At 39.4% G+C, this 25,451-nt stretch overlaps 1 protein-coding gene across 1 annotated transcript in view; it reads left to right on the top strand.

Moving 5' to 3' along the window:
• The window catches only part of Stxbp6 (syntaxin binding protein 6), a 212,968-nt gene that overhangs the window by 39,883 nt on the left and 147,634 nt on the right, over positions 1-25,451 (top strand). Inside the window, exon 2 of the mRNA XM_028757467.1 lies at positions 18,126-18,314. Within this exon, the coding sequence (XP_028613300.1) occupies positions 18,161-18,314 (154 nt within the window). The 5' untranslated portion in view covers positions 18,126-18,160. The remainder of the gene's footprint in view (positions 1-18,125; positions 18,315-25,451) is intronic.

The raw sequence follows: 25,451 nt of genomic DNA, 5'->3' as shown, positions 1-25,451 counted from the left end.
TATATATATATATATATATATATATATATATATATATATATATATATTCTATTATAATATATATTATACACACACACATACACACACACACATACAAAAAAATATCCCCCCCAAATTGTATTGTATTATAGAGATTGGTCATATCTATCAACACTCAAAGTGTATATCAATTTTTCCATAAATATTCATATAGATGCATAGTAGTTGTCTTGTATTTTTATCACAGAAAAGCTAAAAATATATGAATATATACTAGTAGAAAATTGATTGAAATGACATATTTGTATGAAGAAATAACATAGTACACTTTAAAATGTGATAAATTCTCTCTCCTCTATTTGCAAATAAAAGTTTATGTATATTGTACATACACCTGCATACACATGTTATATATACACATTTAATGGTAAAGCTAGTTGTGGTTCTAATATACCACTGAAATTGTCTTTTTCTCTGTATGTAAGTTATATATTTATGGAGAGCAGTTTAGAAGATTGTACAGTATGCTTGCTAACAATTATCTATGAAGGGTGGTTCTTATTTTGGCCCCTTGTTTTTCATTATCCATTTTATATTGCTTTTACAGTAAAGAGTTATACATATTTCAAAATATATGTGCTTTGTGCTTTGTTTCTAACTCTGATTTGGAGATACAAAGACGCATAATGTGCCATGCAGTGGCTCAGCGGGTGAAGATGATCAGCGCATAAGCCTGGTGACCTGAGTAGGATCCATGCCCTCAGAACTCTATATGGACATCTTCACACAAACATCATGTGCACACACGCACACACACACACACACACACACACACACACACATTAATAGTTGATAACAAAGATAACATTTGGTACAGAAGTAAAGGAGTTTATCCTTTAGTCTGTGAACTCAAGAAAAGGAAGATGAGCAGAGCTATATCTGTGGGCACTAAGCAGAATCCAGGAACATTAAGAATTTGGTTGGTGGTCTAAACCACCAGCCTGGGAGCACATAGGGAGGGACCTATGGCTCCAGCTGTATATGTAAGGGAGGATGGGCCTGTTGGGCATAAGTAGGAGAGGAGATCCTTGGTCTCATGAAGACTGGATGCCTTGTGTGGGGGGAATTCGAGGGTGGGGAGGTGGGAGTCGAGGGGTAGGTGGGGGCACATCCTCATAGAAGCAGGAGGAGGGGCGATGGGATAGGGGGTTCCTGGGCGGGGTGGGGGGGAATGGGGTAAGGGGATAACATCTGAAATGTAAATAAAATATTCAATAAAAAGATGAAATAAAAAAAGAATTTGGTTGGTGGAGGGGGAGGGGATTTGCAACGGAAGAGAATAATAAAGCAGCTATAGAAAGTATCTAAATGAGTATGTGATACTTAGATATTTCAGGCAAACTTTTATACAGTAATAGAAAACATATTTTATGTAATAAATATAAAATGATAAATATAATAATGTTTTATATAATAATGTACATCAATAATTTTTCCCCTCTGGGCCTCAGTGCCCTAACCTGTGAAAGGTTGGACTACAGAATTAGCTTTCTGATTCTTTGTTTTTTCCCCTCTCTCTGTAGTACCTGTCTCTTAAAGGAAAGTTTACTTAAAATTGGGAGCAAGTGAAAATAGATAAGGATGGAGATGTTGCACTCAGTGCCTTGTAGTTGACAGAGAAGGTGTTTCCATCTATGTTCTCCTGTGGCCCTTTGGCATCTCCACGGATTCAGGAATGTACCAGTGTGCAACCTGTTCACCAAGGGTTCCCCATTTCATGTTGCTACTGTGTGTATGTGGGAGGGAGGAGGTGATAATTTTTTTTTATCTTGCTAACTTTCTTATTTTTATTTGTTCATTTTGAAAATTTTCTTATTCTTTTTCCCGTTCTTTGTTTGCTCATTTGAGAGGGAACATGAGGTTGGAAGAGCTAGGTAGAACCAGGTGAGAAAAAGGAATATGATAAAAAATATATTGTATGAAAAAATTAAAAATATTTTGTTATTTTATGTATTTAAGTGTCTGTCCTTGTGTATGTCTGTACATCGTGTTAATCTCATGTTTGGAGGCCAGAAGAGGGCTTAGATCCACTGGAACTGGATTTATAGATAGTTGTAAACTCTCATGTAGATTCTGGGAATTGAACCCTGTTCTCTGAAAGCCATCCTCTTTACTGCTGAGCCATCTTACCAGCCCATTTTCATTGTAAAAACATATTTACTGTGGTTTGGGTTTGTGAAAATTACAACCTTGAGTTGGTTGTTTTTTTCTCTTATACAAAGTACAAAAATCATCTTGCATTAATACATCTTTCGACTGGATTTATCTTCCCTTTGGGGATGATGAAAGCAAGGCCAACTGAGAGTCTGACAGACAGTGAAAGCTCTCTGTGTTGAAACCTCTGAACTGGCTGTCAGGATATTATAGTTACCTCTTGATCATGACAAATGACATATTCATATTAACCTGTGTTCTCACAATGACTTGGAGAAGCTAACTTGGGTAGCTTGTAGGGCTTTCCTCTGTAAATACAGAAAGCGAGACACACACTTGTCAATTTTATCTTGTGTACATTCAGTGTGCATGTTTCATAGATTCACTCGGTTACATGTAAGCAACAGTTACGATTTTTATATTCTCCTCTCTCCCCACTTCATGTCCCCTCTGCATATCTGCTGCACTGTCTTCAATCTGTATGTGAACTGTGTCTGTAATTTTGCGCATATATAATTAGCCTCCTCTCAGTCTTTCTCTGCACTGTAATTCTCAGCACATCTTCAGCTCCCATTCCTAATTTGTGGTGGATGACACTAATGTGATGTGTTTTCAGCCTATGGGTGGGATTAGTTATGTTTTCTTGCCGTGTGACTTCAGCATGTGATTGACCTGACTTATTTTTCCAAGCAATGCCACAATGTAGACAGATTGACTCTTCTTGGCTCAAGGACTCACTTGTCTGCCACTCAGTTTAGACCTCAGACTCATGTGGTTCATAAAACAGGTCAGTATGTTCTGCAGAATCACAGAGTGAGAATGAGAACTGAGGTCTCCTGAAGCATCACATTTCTCTGCCTATGGCGTAACTTATTTTCTATATTCAGGCGCCTAAATCTTCTCTAATATACTCTGTCCTCATAGTAACCCACATGCTTACTATTCTTTTCAAGAAACAGGCATTGATGGTGCAGGGTGGTAATTGCAGATATTAACATTTGGGCGGCTGGGACAGGAGTACCATAAGGTCATATAAAATGAAACAAGACTTGACTGAGCTAAAAAGAATAAGTTCAAGGCCAGCTTGGGCAACTTAGTAAGACCCTCCTACAGTGGCCACTGCTCTTCCCACCACCACTGCTGCCACCACCTTTTCTTTTTCTAGACACTAGAGACTGAACATATCCCATAGAATAATGATACAGACATGTGTCTGTCGTACTTGCCTCATGTGGTGTGGTGAAGACTCTTAATGCTGATTTAACAAGCATGAGGAAACCTCACTTCTCAATCCAGTTATGAGAAAGGTGCGTTATACTTTGATCACTGGCTTAGCATAGGCTGTGTATAGAAAGGCAGCCAGTGCTTGACAATGAGCAGCCCCTTGGTAGGATTCTGAGGTCAAATTCTTGCAAACAGCTGGCTTTTCTGGAGGTGTCCTTACTTCTAGTTCCCTGCTCATTGTCTGCCTCTTCCGTGAAGTGAGTTTCCTGCTATATTAAGAGCTCCTTCTGAGTTACTCTTTTAGGTTGTGTACGGTCTGGGACTTTGGAAATACTTTGGCATCTTTTTCTTTCCTCTTGTACTTTTTCATTAGTTTCTTCTTTTGTAGCTTTTCTTTGCTAAAATCTGGCTATGGAGTTGTTTTTGTAGTATTCTCCAGATGAATTTCTTAGTAATTTAATAGCATGACATACAGTAAAATGAAATCTCAATAGTTGTCGTGTATCAAACTAGATTCCCCCTCCCCTCACCTCATTAAGAAATTAGAGCATCTCAATTTTGTCTTGGACAGAACAGGTATCTACAGGACTTCGATTTTGTAATTGAGCTTGTTTATTTCTGGGCTGTTTTATCTTGGCTAATTTCCAGGTGGTTTCTAAGTTAATTGCTCAGAAAAAGGATGAAGCATTTTATTTTCTTCACTGTATTGTTACAATTTCACATTTAATCACTTGGTTTTTCCCTAGTTCAAAAAGTGTGGCAAGAAGTTTTTATGTTCACGTATCATTGAGAAGATTAGGATAGGTGGTCAGAATTGGAATAGTAGAAAATAGCATAACCATTTCTCAAATAACTCAGCATCAACACAGTGTGCAGCCAAGAAGCATCCAGGCCACTAGCAAACACCAAATGACTCCACATTAATTACGTCATCGATCCTTTGCAGAGATGTGACAGGGAGGTGATTTATCAACCTTAATTGGTTCTAAGTTATGTATCTTAATTTGGTGAATAAAAATACCTGATTTATGACCCTGTACTCTTCTCTCCTCATCGCTTCTCAGCGCTGCTGGGACAGGTTAGTTAGGCTCACCCTGTGGAACCCTTCGCAAACCATAGAGATGTTTCTATTCTATGGAGCGACACCTAGAAAATGATCAGACTTTGTACCAATGTGTAGTTGAAGGTAGTTCACATGGGGAATTAAACACACTGTGGTTGTCTTAACTGATCCTTTGACATTATTTAATTCATCTTCCTACAGGTATTTTGGAGATAACCACAGGAATCTAAGATTTCTTCCCAGAACTTTCAAAGACTGGCTAGGTACAAATCAAAAATACCGAGAGGAAAAAGAACGCTACTCGCCTGTAACTGAGCTATGGGCTTTAAGCCAGTGGTCCTTTTGATGGCAGTGGCTGTGCACAACCTCCCCACAGGCTCAGTGCTCCATCCACACTGTATCCTGACAGTGTGGTGCTACTGGGCCTTTCCATGTGCTACTGAGGCAATAGGGGTCTGCTGTTAGGCTTCTTAAGTCTCATTCATAAAATTAAAAAATCGAGACTCGGTAGAGGAGTGAAGCCCAAGTGGTAGGGAAAGCATGCTTAGAGAAGGGACAGAAAGAAGAAAAAAGGGAAAGTTGCCCTTTTCGGAATAATACAGAAAAGCACCCATTATGTGTGCCAGAGTACAGCCAAGTTATATAAGCCACTGTGCTAAAGGCAGGAATTCTGGGAAGGGATAGATTATCTCATTAAAGTGATACTTACTCAGCGTGCCTTAAGTGAACCCATTTCCTGAGGAGTGGTCACTTAGCCAAGGCATTGAGCACCCCAGCTGGAATGTTAAGTGTCTAACCTGGCCAGGAGTTTCATTCTCCTGCCAGACGGAGATAGTTTTCTTTCAATGGGCCTTTACTGCCACAGTGATACATGCACTGGCTGGCCTATTTCTCTTTGAGATTGCTAGCACAGACTTGGCACATAGTGGATCCACAATGACATGCTTGACTGAAAGCAGGAACACATAAATAAGTCATATTTGACACATGGTTCTGTGGAGTGCAGGCATTTATTCTGAGACATTTATTCAACTAGGATATCAGAGGAATAGAACCACCAGGTAGATATTTCTTTCTTCTTTTTACATTTAATTTTATTTTTTTAACTTATTCACTTTACATCAAGCTTACTGCCCCTCTCCTGGTCACCCCCTCCCACAATCCTTCCCCCATTCTCCCTCCCCTTCTCCTCTGAGTGGGTGGCTCCCTATAGGTATCCCCCAACCCTGGCACTTTAAGTTTCTGCCAAGGGTAGATCTCTCCCACTAAGACCAGACAAGACATCCCAGCTAGTAGAACATATCTCATGTACAGGCAACAGCTTTTGGGATAGCTGTTCCCAGGTGTTTGGTACTCACATGAAGGCCAAGCTGCATGTCTCAGTGGGGAGGCCTAAGTCCAGCCCATGTATGTTCTTTGGTTGTTGGTTCATGTATGTTCTTTGTTGTTGACTCTGTTGGTCTTCCTGTTGAGTTCCTTTCCCCTTCAGAGTCTGCCATTCTTCCTCGAATTCTTCTGTAAGAGTCCCCAATCTCTACTCACTGTTTAGTTGTGGATGTCTGTATCTGCCTGAGTCAGCTGCTGGGTGGCACCCCTCCCTCAGAGGACAACTCAAGCCAGTATTTCTAATGCTCATCAAGTAGAGACTTTCTAGAGTATGCATCTTTGTCTACTCATTCAGTGATCTACTCAGGAAAAATATTTCTGAGTAGATTTGCTGTTGGGTGGGTGTGCCAATTTCAAAAGTTTTTCCTGTTTTATAAATACAAAAATACAACTGAAATTTCAAAATCTCTGTGAGTTTATACCAGTTGGCCACACATGTGTCTGCTAATACCCACATTCCTCTCGCCCCCATGACACATTTCATGGTGTTCGTATTTGTCTCTCATGTTTGTCTTCTGTACGTCATTAGTACAACAGATGTGTTGGAAGAGAGCAAGAATATGAAAGATGTTTATGTTACAAAAGATAGTTGATGTTTTGCTTTTGATAAATATCCTTTGCTGGTGAAATGAACCGATTCAAGCCAAATTAAAGTATATAAAGGTAGATTTATTGGTTGATTCACTGGTCCCAAAGAACTAGGCCAGAGAAGTCATCATAGGGAGGGACACAAAGGGGAGTGGGAAGAGAAAAAACATGGGTGAGAACCCAGGGAGAGAGAAAAAGGCAGAGAGAGGGATAGAGAAGAGAGACCAAAATGTCTGGATTATTCCAACAAGAGCTTTTGGGGTAGACGAAGCCCAATCACTGGGCTGGAAAGTTCAGCATAGAGGGCATGAATACCTTCCATGCCTTGTAACTGATGAGACCACTGGGCGAGTCTGGAGGCCAGGAAGCCAGGTCTGCTTTGGAATGTAAAATATGCACCTCAGCCATTGGTTCCAGATCTGAATGGTTTTATTTGTTTTGATGTTCTTGGTCACTCCCATCTACCTCGAGGTAATGGCTTCTTATCACAGCTTCACTCTGCCATTAAATCAGTATTTCAGATTCTGTTTGTTTAAATCCAGATCTAATCTACTTTTCTGAAACTGTGTGTTTTAACTGTTCTGCATACTATGTATGCAGGTGTGTATTACTTTGATGTGTATACCAAGTTCTACATCCTCTGTGACTAATGGAGGCCTAGCAGGATTCAAACATGGAAGGCTGACTGAAGGATGTTTACCTCAGTGTGAACCAGGAAACTGGAAGTAGTGGTGACTTATCCATTTAAGATTGTAGGAGCAGTGAAGGATCCAGGACTTGGGCTACCAAATTCTCTTAAAGAGAAATTGAAACATGTGTTTAACTTAAAAATATGTATTTTATTATGTGCAAAAAACCAAGACAGTTTATACATTTGGCCCTCTGCCTCTTCAGTGAACTTCTTTACAAGGGGAGAAAAGTTAGTTATTTATTGGTTTGCTTGGTACTGGAGAATAAACCCAGGAACTCATACTATTATAGGATAATGATTTTTAAACATATTTTGTACCCTGACCTCCAAATGATCCTTAATACTAAACAGACATTCAAAAATGACTGACATCGTGTTTGTCTGACACTTCACTTTTCCCCCATGATGTTTCTTTTCTCTTCTGTTTTCTGTGGATTCTGTTCCAAAAGAATAGTCCCTGCATTCTCCCTGAGGCTGGGATCTGCCTCTCAGGGCACACCCATTTGCAAATAGATCACAGGTAGAGACACTGACAGGAAATGACCTACTAGGTCACTCACACAGAGCCAACAGCTTCCCAAGCCATTCTCTCTGGCTTTCAACAGAAGTGAAATTGCCTATATAATCCTTGTAAATGGACCTGCTTAACTTCTTTAATTACATTTCAAGGATCTACTTAATTGAGTAAGTATCTCCTGACCACCAGTCTCTGAAGGATTAAGCTGTACCTGCCTCCCTTTCCCAGGGAACAACAAATTTCTCTTTCTTAATTTAATCTTGTTGCTCGCCTCTTTTTCCTTTCTCTTTGAATATGTCTAGTTTGTCCATGATCTCTAACCTTTTCAAAAAATACAGACTATAGTAATTCCTCAGAAAATGTTGAGTGAAGAGATAGGTAGACAGACAGACAGACGGACAGACAGACAGAGTTCTTGTCCCCAGATGAATTTGCTACCTCAGTTTAAAAAGGAGTGCTATATTCTAGGAACAAAAATATTCATGAAGACTGGATATCTTGCTAGAAGATCTGGGCTCACCATTATTTGATTTTACAACCTGATGGTTATTAGTAAAGTGCAATAACTCTGTTTTTTATTCCTCTACCCAGCCACCTTCTTCTCACTATTATATCTATGGACTTGTTAGTTATTCCTATGAATGACAAGTCCTGAGAAGATGCTGTGTCTGCAGAGATTGATTAGAATCTCAGTGATGTGGAGACATTGGAATGTAACAGGTCCAGAGGCTACTAACTACCTTATCTTGAGCTAGCTTTAGTCCCAGAAACAGCCATGCCTTACTTACCTTTGTGTCAGAAATAACATTCTAGGACTGATAGATAAAAACCTTTGGAATCTATTGACTTAGTATACACACTGGCTTTGACCAACTGAAAGCCACAAATGTCAGACAGCATCATGGGCCTATAGAAAAGCTTTTCCCATCTTGCTGTAACTGCCTGTCTTAAGTACCCAACAAAGTATTTTAAACTTGTCTCGCATTAGGACTTTGTTCTGTCAAACTATAAAATGTAAATTGCTTCCACATCAGAACATGAAGCTTGGGGTAACCTAAATTGGTGTTCCTGGGCCCTGCTTATTCAAAATGTTCCAAAATAAACTCTTATTCCCTCTAGGATGAGAATTGTGCATTTAGTTGGCGTTCTTCATATCCACTAGAATGCAAGTTCCCTGGAAGAGAAAAGACTTTGTTGCTTATTCTCTTCAGAATCTTCGGTTTCTAGAAAGGGCTACCATATTGAAATTTGATCTTCATGTGCATTTTCTCCTCCTCCTCCTCCTTTTCTTCTTTCTTCTCCTTCTCTTCCTCCTTCCTCCTCCTTTTCCTCTTCCCCCTCTTCTTCTAAATGTCCCAACCATTCTGTATCTTCCCAGGTCACAACACTATTCCCAGTGCAGTAGACTTCAGCTGCATCTTGTCTTTATTTTCTCTTTAGGCTGGAAGTTTATATGCCTAGGCTAGGGGTGGTAACAGTAGAGGGAGGGCAGGACTGCTGAGGCTGGACCCATTGTTTCCATTTTTCTGTCCAGGGAGATGAAGATGTTTCCTCTCTTTCATTACAGATGTGGAAGGTGAAGTAGGGTGCCATTTGGCAACAGTTTTTATCAAGTACATTGTGTGAGACATGTGTTGACAAATGCTATAAGATATTCTGATATGCTGGCTTTGTCACTCAAGGGGAAGGCACCTCAGGTGGGATTTGCATGCAGAGCTTCAGAGAGTCTTATGAAGTGGGTACACTATCTTCTTTCAAAGATGCAGACACGGGCTTAGATTAGTGGCCTAGACTGGCTTAGATCAATGATGACAAGTGTAGACTTCTGTTCACTCTCCATCAACTCTCAAATTGGGGTAGGAGAAAAGTAACCATTATGCCTTGACCCAAGCTTCTTGATCACAGAGATTCAATATCCCTCTAATTTGTCAATGTGAGCCATTATTAAATTTATACTAGAGTAAATTGAGTTCATTTTAGATAGTATTCCATTAACAGATTTCCCCCCTCCCCCCATCACTATCAAATTGTTATAGCTAGTTAGGTCAGGAGTTAGTTATTTTCTAGACCATGCTGATTGAAAGGAATTGACATTGAGTGACAGAATGGCTGATTGTATGGGGCAGAGTCTGCATTTGCATGTGAGCCTTGCGTCTGACCCGGATTTATAGGTTATTCTGTAATAATCTGAGACATAAACTATGGATCTTTACCCACCTATGTATGACAACTACATAGAAATTTCACAGTCTTCAGAAGCTGGATCCTAACCTCAGTATTCCAGCTCATTGCTTCTGGGGAGTCTTTAGTGAACCTGTAAAAGACTCTGCAGTTACCCAGCAGGATCTCTTGCAGCTGCCTGCAGAAATCAGGGTAATCCTGCCTTTTCTGAAAGCATTTTAATAGAGCACTGATTACAGATTGCAGGCACCTGGTGCTGTTTTTGTATTGTGGCTGAAGGGTACCATTTCAAAGACAAGCATTGGGCTTGACTGATTCCTATTTCTTGTTTTATTGCTTGCCAGGAATAGGTACCAAGAAGCCCATACAACAGCTGATCTTGCTCCGAGTGTCGACACTACCAATGCCAAAGTGGTAATTCCAGAATGATAATGTACATGTGCATTGCCCTGGATGTATTCACTTGACTATGTCTCAGAGCTCCAAGGTTGTAGAAAGGCTTTTGGTAACTGGAGTCAGCATGGAGATCTATGGGTTGGGACTAGGCCAAAGTTATTCTGTGCTTCTCGGATTCCCCAGCCTGTTCCACTTGGACCTGTTCCATTTTTGGCCTCAACAGCCAAGGGGGGAAAAACATAAACTGTGAAAATTCAAGAGGAAAAGATGTATTGGCCTGATATCAAGGTTTAGAAATCTATGGGATTGAGATGACGGAGACTAGGACTTAATTTTGTGCCAATGCTCAAGAAAAAGACTGAGTCTGATAAGCAGACTCCTCCCTACTGTGAGGAATCACACTTTCTTTTTGTCTTTTCTCTACTCGGACAGCACACATCTGTTCACTTCATCTATAATCATGGGACTAGTATAATATTTTATATCCTGGTATCATGTTTCTTCACATTTTGTTGGAAAGAACATTGAAGTGAAGCACAGACCAGGGTCTAGTCTAAAGTTTGACTTGCTTTCTCTTTGGATGTATGACTTTGGAACTCAGCTTCTAAGTTAAATAGAACTGAATGAGAGAGTCAGTCACCAAGCTGCTGCTGCTAGTAAAATGTGAAGTGTACAAATGCTCAAAGTATGTCTGAGAATCCATGTGTTAATTGTTGCCGGGTAGGAATCAAAAAATCAACAAAGTGGTTGTTGATGGTGAAAGTCTTTCTGAGAGCCTCCCAGTAAAGCAAAATCTACTGAATGCCCCTGTGGAGTCACTTTTGAACTTTGGGACATTGCTACTGGCAAGCTACAGTTGCTTGAAGCACCACAGAACAAAGTAGAAGGTATAGAATATGTGAGGGATGACAACCAAGAGGGTCAAAGTTGTGCCTTTGAAGTGTTGGAGTTGGGCAGTACAACAAGGGAGTGGAAAGCAGAGTTCGCCTTGAGAACCAGCAGAAACCTTTGAAATAAGTGTCTTTCAGAGTTAAGCCTTTTCTGGCTGGGAAAATAACCTGCAAACTTCATAAAACTGCCTCAAGGCAACCATCCAAGATCTTCTCAGGAACTGACTCCTGGTTGGAGTTAAAGGGAAGGTGGCAGATAGCTTTCTGGGCATTGTCCTCTCTTGCCACTCTTGTTGGTAGCATGAACCTGGGAGAGTAGGACCTGAAAATGAGAAGGACTAAAGTCTCATGCGATAGCCAACTTTATTCAGAGCATCAGGCAGTTTATGCTTGGAGGGTTAAGAAGAGTCACTTGAGTAAAGTATATAATCACAAGGACAAGCCACACATGGCACAAATGTTTTTCCATAGAGACACATGAATATAACAACAGCTGACGTAAACTCACTCCTATCCACCACACCTAGGAGGAACATAAAAACACATTCTAAGGAGTAGTCTGTGTTTTCAAGAAATAGGTCACAAGACTCTTGTCTTGTTTGCTGGGGATTTTTTCACAAGTATTCAGAATTCTCACACATCTCCATTCTTGAACTGTTCCAACAGTCCTCTTTCTGGAAGTGGACCTCTATTACAGTCTTACCCTATGTACCAAGTCCCCAGTTCAACTTATTGAAAGTAAATAGGTTATTTTAATGACACCATGTGATGGTCTTTGCCAATAAAGCTGCAAAGCTGCATGCTGCACACATATAGGGCAAATTTATAGCATCAAAGGATGACCATAGCATAATGTGTTATTTTTCTTGTTGCTGGGCAAGGGGAACAACAATATATTTTCTATCATAAAGCAAACTGATCAGAGGAAAATTATAAAATACTGAAGCTGCTTTTTTTTTTAAGACTACACTTCTGCCTCCCCTTTCCTTTGCTTTCTTCAGTATAAGATGGTAAGAAGGAGCAGATATTCTTCTGGAACTGAATTTCCTACGTTCAGATCTCTTTTGGCTATTGAGAAGCTCTGGGATCTACAATAGTTTACTTAACCACCTACTTTCTTCATCTGTAAGACAGTTTCCTTTTCCCATATATAAACGTATCTATAAAGTTATTTGAATACAAAATCCACATTTGTGACTCTCCTGTTAGAATCTGAGACAGTGGCATGGAAAGGTTCTTGTGGAAGCTGGAGCTTTTCTATTGGCATTCTCATTAAACTACCCAGGGACAAAATCATGAAGCTGACTTCTGGAGTTAATTCCAATTGAGTCTGGAATTAAGTTCTTGGCCAGAGGATGAGACTAAAGTGTTAATGGACCTAACCTTAGGTTTCACTTATGAAATGGAGGCATTGAAAGCTATAGAACCTTCCCTTTTAAACCGCTATGTTAAGTGTGCATAAAATGGGCCCATGAAGCATTGTTGTTCATGTGCTGCCCTCTACCACGGAAGATTTCATGGCAAAAGGTACCACTGATGACATATCAACTACATAAAGCATACAGAAAGTCTCACTCAAACTATAATTTGGGGGCGTTCTCCAAACCAGATACTCACATAGGTAGTACTGATTTAAAACTGATAGTGGAATTAGAGAATATTTTGAAGAAGTTTTATAGTAATTTAAAAGTAGTTGAAAACATACTAGTTTCCTCTATATTTTAAGTGCTTAGAGATTTCATATACTTAAAAACTGAAAGTTCAGTCTACGGGTTTAGCTTTTTAACGTTATAATTCAGCTATGTTAAAATTGAGTTTGCTTAGTTGAAAAAACTGAAAAATTATCTAAGATTCAAATCAGTATGGCTAATCCTATGCTCGATAAAGATCCTTCCCTCTTTAAGTTTGTGTGTGTGTGTGTTTAATGTATACTTCTAGCACTTTTTCCTTTTCATATGTTTTATAGCATGAGTAAAGAGAAGTAATTCAGAATTAGAATGTTGAACATAGCAAATAATTAGGCTGTCTGTATGTGTATAGAATCCACCCTGTGTGGTTTTGTCTGTATTTGAACATTATAGGAATTGACTTGTCCACTTCCAGTGCTTCTTCCTGTAGGTGATGGTTTTAAACCAAAGGTATTGTTGTTCTTGTTCTTGTTATTATTATATTTTGGTTTTACATACTGGTTTGTAATTCTGTTTGTTAATGTGGAGATGTGGTAAACTACAAATACAAGAACAATGTAAATAAACTTGTAAACCAGGTCTGTGGCAGAGCAGGATTTGTTTTTAAATGTCAAACCTATACAAAGGATGGACTTAGCAAGCAAACGAGGAAAGAGGAGATGAGAATAGTGTACTTCTGTAACTGACGTAGAATGAGTCATAGGCACAAAGATCCTATGTACGTAGTGTCTCTTACACAGGAGACTATATACTTAGGGAAGAGAAAGCCAAGTCTCACAAAATTAGTAGTATAATACTGAAGACTCTTCCTGCCTTAAAAGCTTCACTGTAGCTGAGGCTGTGATGTTTGATGGTTAGTAGTCTTGTATTTACCCTGTCCGAAGGTGTGTGACTGCAGGACTAAACCTGAACTGGCATGTGGCTGTTACTGTCCTCTCTAGGCAGTGGCCAGGCAGGGGCTGTTGCTCCACAGAGGAATGTGTCCTCCTCTATTGACAATCTTCCAGCCCCTTGACCACTGATAACATTCACGTTCCTTTCTCATTTGATTTGTTGTTGAATGGAATTAAAGAGAGTGAGTCTAATCATCGAATCACAGTTAAATAGATTTTTATGGCTTTCAGGCTAGGAGGAGGGTAGGTCTGGCATCACAGCCGTTGGTGGCAGCGTGGTAGCTCGGTGATAGTGAGGAGAGGGCGAAGATTTTTCCACCTTATTTTCTTGTTTTGAGTTCAAATAATGATAGGGGCTTAGTAGCAAACTTGTTTCTAGGCATTTTCCTGGGTATAATAAGTATGTAAGTATGCCAGGCGTGATGACACATGCCTTCAGTCCTAGCATTTAGTCTGCAGAGGCAGGTAGAACTCCATGAGTTCAAATCTGGTCTACACGGAGTAAGATCTGGGAAAGCCAAGGCTATTTATTATATAGAGACCCTGTTTAGAACAGAGCAGAGCGAGACAGAAAGAGAGCAAGAGAAAGAACCAAACAAGAACAAAAGCAACAAAAAGGATACAGGTGAAATTATGCATTAGGAAGCACATTTTCTGTTCTATAGTCTCCTTAATTTCACTCGGCATTATTTCTTTCTCATTTTCCTGAGTGTGTATCTATGGCTTCCCATTTTCATGGGTATGTGGTGTACATGTGTATTATGTGTAGCATGTGTAGCATGTGTGGGTGCATGTGAACATGGGTGAGTTTGCACATAACACCCTTATTTAATGAGTCAAAAACTCTCAACTCATTGATACGACTGGTCTGATAGATAAGCCAGTTTGCCCTGGGAGTCTCCTGTCTCAGCTTTCTGACGTTGGAAATATAAGGGGTCTGCCACATATACCTATGATAGTTCCAAGGATCTGAATTCCTGTGTATGGTCCAGATTTTAGAAAAAATGTAATATTCCACTGGGTAGATGGGCTTCAGCTCTTCTGTATTTAAGCAATGACCATTTATGATTGTTATGGTATCCATAATGTGTTGCTTTTGAAGTGAACCTCAGGTAAGCATGTCTATATTACATCATATCCATCTCTCTAATGGTCAAGCTTCTCATTCAAAGGGTTTTTCACTTAAATACTATGTCTATGAGAGGAAATTTTAACACTTTGGCATACTCTGTAGCCCAAAAGGAAGTGGATAAAAATGGAATAATTTACCATTATAAAAAGACATATCTAATGATTCTTATTTGAAGCTTTGAGAGGATACATTCAGCAGCTATCTTGACCTACATTTGGGATTGAACGTAAAGGGCTTTATAAATTCATGAATGGCCATAGACACTTAGGGATTCCTTACTAGTGCTGTGCAGAGGACCTGCCATGGACTTCTGTTCATGAAACCATTTTAAGAGTTTGCTTATCGAGTGAGTCATTAAGTTCAGGGGCTACCATACCCACTGGAAACAATAATTCCAAACCCCTTTTATGCAGCAAAATAAGCTTGCATGGGTGTACAAGCCTCAGTCCATGGCCCTTGAACCCTTGGATCTCTGTGATCCAGACCCAGAGATGACAGATATAAAGTCCGGTTGGAACTTTCCCTCTCTGTCCTATCAAATGCTTTCCTGACTGGCTAAAGAAAGCTTTTTTTTTTTTTAATCTTTTTTTTTTTAATTCCTATATCTTTTTTTTTTCTCCTTATAGAAGTGCGTGGCTCCTTTAAGAGCGCTGTTCAAATACTTTATGTATCTTATTCATTCAGACTTACATTTGTAAACCTTGTGAGGCCTCAAGTATGGATTCTTGATATTCGGTGCCAGTGCCGCGCACCCCCCTCCCCAAGCCAAGACTTCTTCTAGGTTTGTTGATACCATTAATGCTTCATTGAGCTTTTAGTGGCTGTACTTTAAAATGTGGAATGTTATCGCATCCATCTGTCTTAACTGGCTTCTTTCAGTTCCTACCAGTGAGAAATACTAGTTGAAAGTATTCGTTCAGCTACATGGAAGAATGTGCTAGCAGATATAACATGTTCATCCAACCCCTTCTTTATCCACAGGCACATGTTTCCTCTCCTGAAATGATCCCGTCTCTAACAATTGCTAACTTTCTGGTTGGGGTTTTAGTTTTGGATAAGATAATGGCTTTTAAACTTGGTGGCCAGATGATTGCATGGCAACCTGAGAATGAGTTAGAGAGTTGTTTAAAATACTGTTTGTAAGATTCTGATGGAGTGAATTCAGATGTGCAACTGGATTTAAGACAGCAAAGCAGCACCCCATTTATGCTCTGATTTTCTCCTATAATCCACAGTACATTAACATTCGCAGTACAACACTGAAAACATACACCTTCAAGTACGTTAGAAAGCTCTGGAAATAAAAAAAAACATGACACTCGACCCTAGAATGAAAGTGATACTCTCCCAGTTGTGATTTTCAAAGGAGAAAGGCCCATGACTTCTCGATCTTGTGCTTGTACCTTTATAGAAGAAACAATCTATTTGGGTGTATCTATACATGAAAAAAGCAAGACTTTGCTAAGTAAATTTGAATATTATTCTGCCAGATATCTTCTGCTATGCATGGGTACATTCATTCTATTCTTACAGTTCAAAGGATATTTCATTATTCATGTCATAATAAAAGTTAATAAGAATCTGCCACATTTAAGACTAATAAAGCATATCTAGGCATTGGACTGCATGATCTGAACATATTAACCTATTTAACAATCAGAATTGATTGTATTCAATGAATCACCTTACTGGCCTACCAGTGAAGCTTATGATGTGGTCTGTAATCAAACCCTTGTAGGACAGAGACCGGATCTTAATTTGTTGCAGAATTTCTAATAGCAAACACAAAGTAGCACCTAGTGGGGACTTCTCTATCAGTTTCAGGCCAGTCTGACCAAGCCTTTGAGCTACTGAGATGGCATTTACTGTGCTGCCAATCTATACAGGACTTCACAGGACTCTAAACAACCTGTGAGAGTGGGACAACAGCATTCCCTGCACCTTCAGTTCTGGCTGGGGCTTGTGATATTCATATGTGTACAGGTATGCATGCATGCATGCATGTATGTGTGTGAGAGTGTGGAGGCCAGAGATCAAACGTGGATGCCTTTCCTCAGGCACTGTACTCCTGTTTTATTTTCCAGTCCCATTGGCCTGACACTCACTGAGTAGAACAGTAGCATAAGCTGGCAAGCCAGGGAGCTTGAGGGATCTACCTCTCTCATCCTCATAGTACTGGGTTTACAAATGCCACCACAGCTAGCCTTTTCTTCTGGCAATCGAACTGGGGTTCTTGTGCTTTTGTGAGCCTTCTCCCTGAGCCTAATTGTGAATTTTTAAATTGCCCAAATAAATATTGGTTAGTGATGATTCACAGGTTATGTGTGACTATGATAGTGGACTGTAGTAGATTTGCCTAATATTCTTGAGCTGGACTGATTTTGGATTGATCTTGAACATGAAAAACCAGAAGCAGAACTAAGATCATCTGGGAAATACAACTCTGGGAAACCAAATACAGTGTCAGAGCTGTGACTGCATTAGTTTGTGCATGGGGTGTGTGGGGGCACAGACTGCGTCATTGTTGGGCAACCGCTACCAGTTAACCGCAGGGGCATAAAGTCGGAACTGCTAGGTGGCACTTCTAAAAAAGTTGTCACTAGTTAGACATGGATTTAAAATGCTATGTCCCCTGGAGCTGAAGGAAAATGGGGAAGGTGTGGCAAGCATCCAGATTGTGAAAAGTCTGTGCACTGGAACACTGGACAGTGGTGCACTGCAGGAGATCAATAAACCAGAGCTGCTTAGCTGGTGAGTGGAGCTGAGAAGTGTCAAAATTAATGGTCTTCCTTTTCTTAAATGGCTATTATGTAGAAGATGACATAATTATTTGCACTATGAACGCAGTTAGGAAAGTATATTTACATTGAAGTTTAAGAAGATTTGGGAGAAGCATAAAGAACTTGATTTAAGGGTTGTGAGACAGTGGAAAGACTTCTCAACTACAAGTGTGGATTGTTCCTGGCAAAGGAGGAAGAGGATGGATACTGTTGCCGTTGCCATGTAGGAGAAGGCACAGCTGAAGTAGACATTAACAATCCCCCTAGAGCCCTTTGCTTGCTGTTCATGTCACCTTGTGTTGGACATTTCAAGTAGTAAAAACATACTCCCTTTTTCTTTGCATCTCTACAGACAGTACAGCATGAAGAGCTTGCTATTAATGTTACTGTAACTCAGAGGTTAACTTGGGAACACAACAGCACCGCACCTGTAAACACTGGCTGTTCATTCCCGTAAGCTCTACGATATCATCAGTTCCAACTTTCCTTTTCTTTTTCTTCAGAAAATTCCCTGCGTGCCCTCCTGGGTGGCTCTACAATGAGTGCCAAGTCTGCCATCAGCAAGGAAATTTTTGCACCTCTTGATGAAAGAATGCTGGGAGCTGTCCAAGTCAAGAGAAGGACAAAGAAAAAGATTCCTTTCTTGGCAACTGGGGGTCAAGGCGAATACTTAACTTATATCTGCCTGTCAGGTAATGAAATTTGTTTTAAGATGGTTAATTCTAAGACATCCGGAGTGTCGAGTTCACTTGGTACCATCTCCCCCTCCACTCTTTTCTGTCTTTGTTCTCATGCCTCCTTCTCATTTACTTGTGCCTGCTCCTCTGTCTTTGTACTGGAAAGATGCTGAAGTTCAGTTTCCCAGTCCCTGAAGAGTTTCTGCAGAGTCTGGCAGGCATTTCCTTATTTGTTCTTTCCTTCAGAGGGAGTGTCTGTCCTTTGGGAGTTTTGTTTTAGAACTTCTCTTGATATTTGGATAATTGTCACTACTAGCAGACAGAGCTTCACTTTTTTAAAAAATTATTTTTATTTATCTTTTTATTTTGCCAACAATTACTGATAGTTTTTCTTGAGACAAACATTGGTAATTTGTGGAATAGGAGAAAGAAGATTCCGTTCACAAATCATTGCTTTGCCTGACAGCCACTGCCTTGTGAAGAATAACCATCTGTTTTTTAAAGTTTGGAATTTTGTTGGATTATTATTATTTTTCTCTCTGTTTGTGATTAAAGGAGATCTGTGGGGATTTACTATGGATACAAGCCAAAGAGGTTTTTTTTTGTTTTTTTTTGTTTTTTTAGATAAAATACAGGTAAATTTTCCATGAGCTTCTGGGTGATGCTAAGCTAAGCATTAAGGACATTTGTAATATTTCTCATGTGCTATTTCTCATACTAGGAATGGATAAACGAAGCTTGCTACAATTCATCTTCTACAAAATCTTTTGGAGTTGTGGTTTGGGAATAAAGCTTTACTTTTAAAACTTTTTTTTGGTTTTTCAACAAAATTAAGGATTAGTCAGAATTCATTTCAAGCTATCAATGACTTCATTGGATAGATTTGAATTTACAAATTTCTCTTAGGTTGGTATGAAATGAGAGCATACCACCTTAGCAGGCATCCCTTAATAATTGTTAGAAGAGAACATTTATTTACTTAGAGGCTGAGGGAGTCAATCGGGAAAATACTCTCTCCTTCCTAAATCTGTATTAGGTTGACCAACTTTGGATATGGTTAGAAGACGTTTATGTTTTTTTAGTTAAGCACTGACCAAAGAAGGGTTAAATTAAAAAGCAGTGATTATGTTTGTTTCTCTCTCTGTCTGTGTCTCTGTCTCTCCTCTCTGTCTCTGTCTCATCTCTCTCTCTTTCTCTCTCACTCTCTCTCTCTCATCCTTTCTCTTTTTATTTTATGTGTGTGGGAGTTTTTTCTGCATGTATGTCTATGTGTATGTGCAATAGTGGTGGTGAGGAGGGGGAAACAGATCTTCTGGAACTTGTGTTACTGACTTCTCTCAGCCATCAAGTGCATACTGGAGGTGAATACAGGCCTTGTGGAAGAGTAGACAGTGCTCTTCATCACAGACCCAAGTTCTCCAGCTCAAAGAAGCCTTTCTTGTTGCTAGCTCAGGATTTTGTTCATAAGATCAATGTCTTAAAAATATTTTCATGTTTTAAAGTTTGGACCATAGAGGGTTTTGGTTTGTTTTGTTTGCCAACAATGAACAAACTATGTACCAATATTCTTGTTTTGTGTTTTCCTGAGCTCAGACATATGCTAATCTTTTAAAAGCTTATTTCTCTTCACTGCTCTGAGATTTCTTACAGAAGTATAACTGAATGAAAAGTGCATGGTACAGAAGGCAATTGAATTTTGCCTGGTATCTACCTGTAAACAAAGAACAACAATTTTTTTTTCAGCCTTTCAATGTATATTATTATCTGCCTGTTTCTAATCATAAAGAATCCTGAGAGTGGTTATGGGGATTCTAAGTCTCATTTAAAGGAAGCTGTGTAACCAGCTCTCATGACCTTAGAGATAATGACCTGGGACTTTCAGCTGCTGCTGTATTCTTGTTAATTACCAAGGCCTTTGGGTCAGAAGTGACAAGAGTTTTTGTTTTTTCTTGACATTCTAATGGAGGAAAATCTGTTGTTCTAGACGTCTTCCTCATCATTTTTTTAATTCCAAGGGGTTACATAGAGTAGATCTGACAGGTTAGTAGACAATAGAATGAAAACCAGGGTCGAAAAGGACGAGGTAGCTTTGACACACACACATTTGTTACATCATGCTTTTTACTTATAAATAACAAAGTAACATCTACCTCTGTTTTTTGATTATGTACAGCTTGGAGGTGTATGAGTTCTGATAAACAAATGTTTTAACTAACAAGTTAATCTATATTTTTTACAAGAAAACAAATACGCAAGTTAGCTGGGTTACTGTGGACATTAACTGCTTTATAAAAATTCACATAATTATAAACTATGAAAAAGGTTAAAAAAAAGAAAAAAATACAATTATGCAGGTCTGGAAGAGTTAGTCCTATTTGGAAGAAAGGGCTTCCATGTTTTGAAGTGGGTTGTGGGCGGGCAGCATTCAGCCAGAGGAATGGTAGTCTTATTAGCAATGCAAACAGTCTTTGGTTTTTCCATTTCCTCTAAACTATTTGGGACAACTTCTTTGTAGCTGACTGTAATGGAGAAGTTTTGAAGTGAAAGCAAGGATGACAGGCCTCTTCCTGCTCTTAGTGTGAATCCCTGGGCTTTCTGGGAGCTTGGTAGATGAAAACCAACTCTTCATCTATAACAGACAACTTTTGTATACATTACAGCAAAGTATGCAATATTTTTTAACTATCCTTTAAATACGATGAAGCATTATGATGAAGAAAAAAAAAAGCTCGCAAAATATGCATCCAGGCATCAGTACATTTATAAAGTATCTTAACTAGTGTTTATGTGATTTTTTTTCTCCGTGTCATACATAATTTATAATATGAGAACCAGAGGTCTGCGACTATAAAGTTTACTATTTTCAGAGAGGTTATATATTGTAAGGAAGTATTTTCAATATATGCCAAAGTGGAGGAAATAAGAGGATCTATCTTGGGTTTTTTCTTTAGCTATTATTTTAGAAGGAAAAAGGTAGTCATTCCAATTTATTCACAAGAAGATTGAATTTGACAGTTTCTCCTTGGACACCCAGGTCAACTATTTTTCGGGTTTTTTTGGGATTGATAAATGTGTGAATATAAACTGAGTGTGGTGGGACACACTTTTAATTTCAGCACTTGAGAGGCAGAGGCAGATGGGTCTCTGAGTTCAAGGCAAGCCTGGTCTATCGAGTGACTTCCAGGTCAGCCAGGGCTACACAGAGAAAACCTGCCTTAAAAAACAATACAATACAAGCCATAAACAAAAAGTGTTCATATGAAAGTTTTACAAAATGAGCCAATCACAGAGCCATATACATAGCCATGTACTTAGTAAATACCCCACATTTAGTAAATACCTCACACATGAGAGGTTGTAAATTCCTAACAACAAAAACCAGAGATAATTAAAATCTCCACTTATGTTGAGCGAATAAACAAAGTATTTATATCTGTGCAGTAGAATTTATCCAATAGTGAAAAGAAATGAACTTCTAATACATTCAGTCACATGGACAGACTGTGAAAAACATCATTAAGTTTTTCAAAGCTAGTCCTTCTAAGTTCCTCATAGCACCTCACACATTCCTAGGAGAAGTTATATGTTAAGTGCTTATTGGAGGCTGCTGTTTGGATTTATGACTTATTATTTGTCTGATTTGGGTATAGGCTTGGAACTATTAATACTTTCAAAGGAGAAAGATTCAGCTGATCTCTCCATGATAATTTGAGTCTATAAATTAAAGCTGAAACATGCTAAATTAAAATTGCTTTGTTCTTACAGTTCAGTTTTCTGCTGAAATTCTGTAATTTTCATCCTCACAGCCTGTTTACCTAATCCTATTTTAATTTGGCATGTATAATATTTAATATTAGCTTTCATATTTATAAACGGATATATTCTTTCTCTGGTTGCTGCTGTGCCCCCACAGAAGAAAACACATGGAAACCAATTTTTGTGATTAGCACATTCTTTTACATATCTTATTAAAACAGAAAAACCTTAGTTCTACTCAAACTTTACAGATTTGTAGAAAGAACAAAATTGTTGTGTTAAAGAAAGTTCTGAATACACTCTGATGAGGTAATTTATGCAGATGTGTTTCAGAGAAGGATGTGGTTTAGGAGGATCCAAGCTGGTGAGCCTGCCCTGTCTCTCAGCAGCTGTTAACCCTGGTGTTCCTTGGAGTAACCCCAGAACCTTTCAAGGAACACTAACACTGGCCTCTTCCAGCACTAACTTCACCAGGAAGCTTGGGGAAGAACATCTGCATTTTGCAAATATTAAATACATGGAACTCACAACTAAGGTTGAAACATTTTACTGTTTGAGGGACTTAGACTATGGACTGTCCACTGGAATACGTGACATAATGCCTTATTTGGGGTATTGAATTTTATTTTAAAGAGTACATTTTAGTTCCCTTCTTTTTTTGATTCTGCTTAATGTTCTACAGTTTTATGTGTTTTACATTAAAAAATAAAATCTAGGCTGGTGCTAAAGTACTCCCATGCCTCTGACTTAGCTTAGGAGGGGTGGTATCTGAAAGGGCAGATTCTTCTTTGTTTACAGGTGATAGAGAAGTGTTCCTTTTTCATGTGCTGTTTCTTCCTATTCATGTTGAATGTTGATTAATAGACTTTTCTGCTGGTATAGGACTTGTCAGGGTATGCCTCTATTATAAAGATTTGGTATGTAAATTCAGCCATAAAGTTAAGTAACTTTGGAAAGCAGTGAAATACAAAACAAAGTTACCCTCATTATCCTATTTCTGCTATGTTTCTTGTAGTCTATTTAATTTTATAAAACTGCAGTTTTCTCTATAATGTTTATAGATAATTTTTCTCTTTGTAATATTGAAATGACTGGGTAAAATAGTTGTAACCGTTGGTTCCATTTCTCTCCCTGTGTTCACCTATCCTACCCTCACAATAATGCTATGATGTAGTTCTTTCTTATTTTTCAGGTGAGGAACTGAAAACAGACATGAATTAGCTTGCTCAAGTTCGTTTTCATGAGTAGCAGTACCTGGTCTTGAACCTGGGTAGTTTGATCCTAGTTTGCATTCCCTTAGTGACTGTGCTCTGCTTTCTTCTGGTAGAATTTCAAAACCAAACATCCTTCTTCACTATCTCACAAAGCTGCAGCTGATGAGCGTTCTTTGGCCTTGCCTTGTTTCCTACAGGTTATGCTTTCGGTTTTGGCTGGATGGTAAGATTTCTAAGCCAAGCTGTTCATCCCATACACATTTAAAGGTGCTACTAGTAGATTTGAGTCTTAGAAACCAACTCCCCAGAGAAATTCAGTGTCTCCTCATAGTGACCTGGCTGTGTACAAACGTGGTTTGTTCATTTGTATAATACAAGTGTGCTTAGACGTTCTTATGATTCTAGGTCATTTCTTGTGATAATTAATAGTAATGTCACTATTTTTTCTAAAGCCCCTTTGAACAGAAGAACCCAGCAGTAGACAACCAAGAAGTTAATCTGTACCATCTCAGTTAATCAGCACACCAGCGTCTGTTATTTCTGCTCTCCTGATGACCCAGCCAGGGATAAGTGGATAAGTGCACTCCATGCAGTTGAGCAGCTAGAGAACACAGGGCTGAGACCACACGCGAGAAAGACTCTCTGCTCCAAAGTATACACACTTTCAAATATTTTTCTCCAACACAGGGCTAGGTCTGAAGAACAGGGGCTCTCTCCCATTCCCTCCAACACAACATGAAGACATTCCTTGAGAGGAATGATCTGGTCTCTGGGGACCTAGAGGAAGTACTGGCAGGCACTTTAGCTTTCCTAGTGGTTTAGCACGCCGACAGAGTTTTCTTTTTCCATTCTCTCCTGTGTGTGTTCCAGGACCCGAACCAGATGGAAACAAGGGAAAGCTCTTGACAGAGGCGGATGCCAAAACATTTCATTTAAAAAGGAAACGCCATCTGTGCACTCTCCCACCACCCAGCCCCCTGTTTCCAGGAGCAGTTGAACAGCTGACTCATTCACTTGTGTTGGTTTTGATTAGTTTTCACTAGTTGCAAAGGTAGAACCAAGTGGCTAGGGAGCCCTGAGCCTGAGTTCCCTCTGGATTATGGCTACCAAGTCAAGGAGCTGTAGGTATCCTTGCAGCAGCTGACCAAGGAGGGGACTGTTGTCAAACATGCACATGGTCTTTTGTTTGGGGGCTTTTCTAAGCTTGTGCTTTTAGAGGATAGTGTGCTTTGTTGTGGTGTTGAGACATCATCTGGGATTTATCAGTACATTGTGGGCAGAGGTGTGAACTCTACGAGTCTCTCTTATCCTTGCGTTCAGTTGGTGTTGGCTAAGGCATTGATTCCTGACTTCATCAAAGCTTTGAGGCTCAATGTTCTGATCTCTAAAGTGGGAGTGTTTGTTATCTGTACTTGATGATAGTTTGAAAGGTAACTGGGCTCTGGATGTGTCTCTGTAGTGCCTGAATCAGATGCCATTCAACCTGAGCAGCGTCAGATTTATGTTAGGCAATGCTAATTCATCTGTGGGGTTTTAAACTTATGCCTGTGACAGACATTGGTACTTGTATCATGTGACACACTGTCACACAGCAGCTCAGATTTAGTTTCCCCTTGGCTCCTTTCTTCAGCCTCACGGTCATTTTTTCCTGTGGTCCATCCAACAATCTCAGTCATTCTGCTCCTTGCTTTCTAAGTCAACTTCTCGTAAATCTCGGTACTCCAAAATTATTTCAAACCTCCCTTCTCAAGGTCCACTAATAGCTGGCATAGTATGTGCTGCTGTTCTGTTTCAGGGATTTGGGCTGAAAACTTAACGATATAACCTCATGGGTGTTTATGTATTGCCATGTATGTTGGGAATAACAACCAGCTTAATCAAAGAACCAGCTTAGTCCATCAGGTTCCTGTCTCTGAAACATGAGATGCTATTTTTCTACACCTATCTTCACTACATCAAAAGAAAAATTAAAACAAAATAGAACGAAACATTCTCTGGGGTCAGTCAAGTGCACTGTTAACCAAACAACAAAAGTGGGAGAGGCTGACACAGATGCCTGGGCCCAGCTTTTAAAAGCCAGCTCAGGTTCTTGTTTATATTTCTGCAATTCTTTTCCTGTTACTGTGGTGTGTGAGAGTGTGTGTGTGTGTGTGTGTGTGTGTGTGTGTGTGTGTGTGTGTGT

Source organism: Grammomys surdaster, unplaced genomic scaffold (genome assembly GCF_004785775.1).
Source record: "Grammomys surdaster isolate TR1022 unplaced genomic scaffold, NIH_TR_1.0 126163, whole genome shotgun sequence".
NCBI classification, from domain to species: Eukaryota; Metazoa; Chordata; class Mammalia; order Rodentia; family Muridae; genus Grammomys; species Grammomys surdaster.
The sequence above is the reverse complement of the archived record's forward strand: the minus strand, read 5'-3'. Positions and strand labels throughout refer to the sequence as shown.